The sequence below is a fragment of the Vombatus ursinus genome, unplaced genomic scaffold, assembly GCF_900497805.2.
Source record: "Vombatus ursinus unplaced genomic scaffold, bare-nosed wombat genome assembly UNPS02011767.1, whole genome shotgun sequence".
Classification (NCBI taxonomy): Eukaryota; Metazoa; Chordata; class Mammalia; order Diprotodontia; family Vombatidae; genus Vombatus; species Vombatus ursinus.
Window position 1 is genome coordinate 253,115 of NW_020951545.1, and position 6,000 is coordinate 259,114.

General features: G+C 43.8%; 1 protein-coding gene across 4 annotated transcripts in view; it reads right to left on the reverse strand.

Annotated features, from left to right (window-relative positions):
- INTS8 (integrator complex subunit 8) overlaps window positions 1-2,477 on the reverse strand; it is a 55,477-nt gene extending 53,000 nt beyond the window's left edge. For all 4 annotated transcript variants that reach the window (XM_027856953.1, XM_027856954.1, XM_027856952.1 and 1 more), the window contains exon 1: window positions 2,348-2,477. In XM_027856953.1, the coding sequence (XP_027712754.1) occupies window positions 2,348-2,477 (130 nt within the window). The remainder of the gene's footprint in view (window positions 1-2,347) is intronic.
- Window positions 2,478-6,000: the final 3,523 nt, after the last annotated feature.

Here is a 6,000-nt window from a genome sequence, read left to right on the forward strand (position 1 = left end):
ATGCCCAAGTGGTATAGGGATAGCAAACATGTTTGTTGAATATACTGATGACTACTCCCTGACTTCTATTATAGCAAAAACACTTTAACTGTTAACACTGGTTGTCACCTGACTTAATATTCTACTCATCTCTGTGTCTTAAGACTTCTCTAAGACATTTGTCCATCTATAAAATGGAGATGCTGACCTCTAGTTTCAGTTAGCTCTAAAAATTTATGAGGTTACTGCATTTTGTTCCCTCAAGCACCTTGGGAGGTAGGCAGGACTGACATTATTTCTCATTTAAGAAATTAAGGAAACAGTAACACAGACTGAGTAAACTAGTAAAATGGAAAGCCAGACCTGGAAACCAAGTCTAACTCCCAGGCTAATGTTTTATATCCCTTCAAATACCCTAAAAGTTACTGAAGTACAAATCCTTAACATTCTCATATAATACAACAGCAACTAACGCTTACTTGCTTTATCATATATAAAGCTCTTTCTTCACTTTGTGAGGTGAGCAATGTGAGTACTGGCACCCTCATTTTACAGATGAAACGGGTTCACAAGAGTTCCCATACAGTGTCTGCCCTGGAGCGAGAAACCACTCTTTACTCACTACACTACAGAGACTACTATGTTCCCATTCCCAAATAATTTATCCTGGGCATACTGGTGAGGCTAGTTTCACTAGCATCTCTGGGTTCCAAAAACCCAGAACAAGCTCCACTCTCCAATATTTTCAATCCCAACAGGACCAGAGGTTGTGGTGGTTCCTTTTTTTTTCCTTTTCTCTTCCAGCCCAGCTTGCCAATCAACCAGAGACCCAGAGGAGCAATGAGCTGCTCCACACCTCTGGCAGCAGTCCCACCTAAGAAGTCAACGTCAAGCTGAAGTCTCTCACACTTCTTAGATCTACCCAGCAGGCAGGTGGACAGTAAGGAAAATTAAGTCAGGAAGAGCAGTAGGACCTGACCTAATAAGAGAGGAGATCTAGAGCTGAGGGTTCTTAATCTTTTCTGGATAGTAGATCCCTTTGGCAGAATGATCAGTCAGTCAGTCAACATGCCCTGATTAAGTCAGTATGTGCAAGACTCTGTATTAAGTGCTAGAGATATAAAGACAGGCAAAGACAGACCTTGGCCTCAAGAAGCTCATAATCTAATGTGAAGTTTATGGACCCCTTCTCAAAATAATATTCAAGAATACATAAAATATATATAATTACAAAAGAAAGGGCACCTAGGTGGGGAAGTGAATAGTCAGGAAGATCCGAATTCAAATCTGACCTCAGACACTGGCTACATGACCCTGGGCAAGTTACTTAACCCTGTTTGCCTCTGTTTCCTCATCTGTAAAATGAGCTAGAGAAGGATACGGCAAACCACTCACAACAATTACAAAGGAAACTAATTATACTGCCTCATGAAATATTTTTCCCATCCAAGTTCATGAACTTCCTGACATCCATCCATGGATCCCTTGGAGGTCTGTGAACCTCAGGCTAAGAACCCCTGATATACAGGGAGCATAACTTAAAAAGCATGCAGGGACATCCTTTTTTTTTTTTTTTTTTTTTTTAAAAAAAACTCAGTGAGGGAAAAGATTTGAAAACAACGGCAAATACTGAAGATAGTATTAGGACCAAAATAAAGTACAGATAAGAAGAAAAACTACTGATGATTGATATGCCTACTCTCTCATCACTATACAACATTACTGAAAAGTCTACAACCGTATCATCGGTATCTTTGATGAAAATATTTAAATGAAAGTAGCAAGGGCACAACCTTGATTTTGATTTGCCAATAACCTTCCTATTACATCCATCTAAAAGTAGAATAAACTATCTCAAGATGATCTCACTCACAAGCATCTCAAACAAAGGACCACGGATCCACTGTGTACCTGGCGGGGATGGGGGGTGGTATTTTGTGGGCAGGAATAGTTTCAAGGCAAGAAAAGGAGGTGTGTGTAAAAGGAGATCATTTTAATGGAAGAGGGATGTGTACGGTACGGGAGTAATTTCAAGAGAAGAAACGTGCGTAGTAGAAGGTTAATTTCAAGAGGAGAAACATGCGTAGCAGGGAGTTAAATTCAAGGGGAGAGAAGGAGGTGTGTGCCGTAGGGGATAATTTCAAGGGAAGAAAAGTGTATAGTAGGAGGATAATTTCAAAGGAGAGAAAAATTAGCTTGTCTGTGTTTGTGCCTGCGTGGGGTTGTGCGCGCGCGTGCGCGTGTGTTTGCGTGCCGGGAGGCGTGCCCCCCTGCCCCCTCGCCCTCCAAAGCTAGGAAACTCGGCCCAGGGTAGGCCCCAAGGCTCCCCCCAGCTCCCCCGATGCTGCCTCCGGCGCTAGGCTCTTACCCGGGCAGGGCTTACGCAGATGCTTCTCCAGCAGCGATTCCTCCAGCAGGAACTCGAACCAGCACGTCTGGGGCGGGGTGCAGGGCCGGCTGGAGGTGGCCGCCTCCCGGTCCGCAGCCTCCGCGCTCATCCTGCCGCCGCCGCCGCCACCGCCACCGCCGCCCCCTCCGCCGGCCGTGCCGGGCCCGCTTCCCGGATCCAACCTGAGGCTGTAACGCGGACCTGCAGCAGAGTGACACGGTATGGGGGCCTCAGACCGGGCCACCCAAACTCCAGCCGCGCCGCGGACCCAAGCCGATAAAATGGCGCCAGGCGCGGCGTCGTATATAGCGAGCACGGTTCCCCGCCCCCTCCTCTAGGGTTCGGACCAATTGGCTCGCAGAGCTTGGGGAGAGGGCGTGGCCACAGCTCAGGCTCCGCCTCCCCTGGCGGTTTTTGATAGAAGACTGGAAGGAAGGAGGGAGGGAGCGAAGTGGGGTCAAGTGTGTTGGAAATTGACCAGCCAAGCCCTGCGCCTCAGGTTGTGATGGAAAGAAGCTGGCCGCTCCTCTAAAGACACCTGCTGAAACTGCATTGATTGTGGAGACCCAGGAGACCTGGCAGTGCCCGATCTCAAAGTAGACTACAAAGCAATAACAACTCAGTTCGGTGCTTGATGAAGAATGAGTTTAACAGAGCAAAACAAATACAACATAAAGGAGGAGGAAGGAGGGAACAAGCATTTATTGAGTACCCATGTGTACAAGATGCTTTACAAATATCTCATTTGACCCCTTACTACAACCCTGTGTTAGGTAGCCTATTATGATGATTTTCCAGTTGAGGACATGTAGGCAGACAGAGGTTAAGTGATTTGCCCAGGGTCACATATAGTAAGAGTTGGAGGCTGAATTTGGACTTGTCTTCCTGGCTCCAGGGCCAGTGGATCTATCCACCTCACCAGCTCGTTGCATGTAATACTCTAGTACTGGATAAATGCAAAATCCCAGTTACCAGGATAATACTCAGGAAGTGACAAAAACTGCTTGTAATTGGATAGCAGTATAGAAGAAATTAGATTTAGATCTGTCCTTCATACATTATGCTGGATGAATCTGATAATACTGTTAAGAATTCAAAACAGAAGGGATGAAAGGTGTTAAGTAAAGGTAGGTCAGAGTTTAAATTAGTGGGTCCTGAGCCTCCCCTTTCTAGTAGGAGGTCAAAAGACATAGTATATTGATACTACTGACATTCACTGGATTTAGAAGACTTGAAGTCTCACACATTTCCTATATCTGGGTGATGCTGAGCAAGTCACAGCCTCTCTGAGCCTCCTTTTCTCATCTCTAAAATGGGGCAATAGCTATCTCACAGAGTTGTGAGGAAAATGTTTTTTTAAACTATAAAGCAATACATAAATATGAAGTTATGTTGCCATCATGTAATTATATAATCAGTTGATATTATTATTTGTCCTTCATTTCAAAGAGGACCAGTGTCATTCTGGGATGATGTCTTGATGTCTTGACTTTCAGGTGAATTGGATTTAAGTGAGGCAGAGTTGCACAAAGTTGTTGGCCTCATCCTCTCTTCAAGAGTTATCGAAGTCCAGTGTCAGGACAAAAGTCAAAATGATTAGTGATGGCCCTGGCCTAGGATGTAGTGAGTGACCTTGGCGTCTTCAATGTCTGACCAAGCTCTCCACAGTGCCTGCTTCAGCCGCCTTTATGGCCATTGGAACAAGCTGTTCTCATCTGCCTATTCTGCCAGAGAAAGTCTTCACGTCCTTGAGATAGATATCCTTCTAACTCACCAATGGGTTTGAGGCCTGTCCGTTCCCCTCAACCTGGTTTAGGCCATTTGCCAAGACACTTTACAGGGGTGTGCTGCTATGAAATGCTGCAGCTCCTTAGAGTCACAGGTGAGAGTTGGGTGAAGGTGGACACCAAAGGTGGATGAGCAGCCCTGAAAATGGCTTGGCAAGTCTTCACACCAGAGGTGCTAGTCCTCCCTGAGCACCCCAAACACCCCAGACAGAATGGTACTAAACTCCCTAAGTTGTTCCCTAACTAAAGTTTCTCAGACCTAGGTTAGCTTACAAGAGGTCCCTGCCACACCATTCGTTTTATGACTTAGAGAAAAATTGGATAGGGTGATACACATACCCACAGTGCTTTGGGAATCACCCACCTGGGGACCTGGAACAAGCTCCTTCATTGACTAGAAGTAAACCCAGAACTGCTCAAATCAAGACCTTGCTTCCCACCCTCCCCAATTTAACTTGAGAGCCAATTCATTAAAAATATACCCTGTTTCCATCATAGACACTTAAGTAGGGACTTTGTTTTTAATAGGGGTCTAAAATTAAGTATAAGTAATTACATATTCTTGAAAAGTTAGTTCATTCTTGTGAACTAATTATTTTCCCCACTCCCACCCCCCCAATTCCTATGCAGCAAACGGAGAGGCAGTGTATGTTAGTGGTTAAACAGCTGGCCTTAGAGCCAGGATAACCTGAGTTCAAGTCCAGCCTCTGACTAGAACTGGAAGCGTAATTCTGGGCAAGAGACTTGAAATGTCTTGATGTGGGCAGCTCTCTAATATGATAGGTCAAAGGGAAGATGAAGAGCTGCAGTGGTAGAGGGACCTACCTCACCAAGGAGTTCCCTATGCCAATAAAAGTAAAATCACAGGTCTCATCTCTATTCCTTTGCAAATTATTTAGGCCAGATATCTCAGTTCTTTCCAGTTTAAAAATGTGGCGATTATTTGTCATTATCACAAAATTAGGCACTTTTTTGGTGACAGTGAGGAAGAAGAGTGTTGGGGAGGGGGGGAAGAATTCACAACTCTCAATATACTAGTAAGGAGCAGAGCATATGGGGGTGTATTTAACATTTATTAAATAGAGTCCAAGAGCCCTGAAAGATATTGTTGAGTCTGAAATATGCTTCTTAATAAGCTTAACTCTGTACCATTTACAAAACCAGGAGAACCTGGCTCATTAGACACTTCCTAGCTGTGTGACCCTGGGCAACTCACTTGACTCTGCCTCATTTTCTACTAATTTCTATAAATCTATAAAATGAGTTGGAGAAGGAAATGGCAAACCACTCTAGTATCTTTGCTAAGAAAACCTCAAATGGTATCACAGTGAGTTGGACACAACTGAAATGACTCAACAACAACAACAACATGTAGACATAGAAGTATCTCGTTACAGATTAGATAGACAGATAGATGCAGAAAAAGTGAAGTGATTTATACAGGGTGTCAGGTTTAAACTATTAAAGCTTAAAACTGCACTAAGAGTTTTGGAACATACTATATTTGTACCTGTTCTTCATATTTGAGGCATTATTTAAAATTGATGGAAGATAGTATCTGATCATGTTTTCTTCCTCCTTCACTAAAACTAAGGATGTTTTCTGTTTATCTTCCCATGTTTCACATTTTCCTGATAATGTGATAAACTCTTCCCTTATAAAACTTAGCTTTGTGACAGCTAGGTGGTGAAGTGGCTAGAGTACCGGTCCTGGAATCAGAAAGACTTGAGTTCAAATCCTGCCTCAGACACTTAATAGCTGTATAACCCTAGGCAAGTCACTTAACCCTGATTGCCTCAAAAAATAAAAAAAATTTTTTTTTCAAAAAACTTAAAAGTGGGGCAG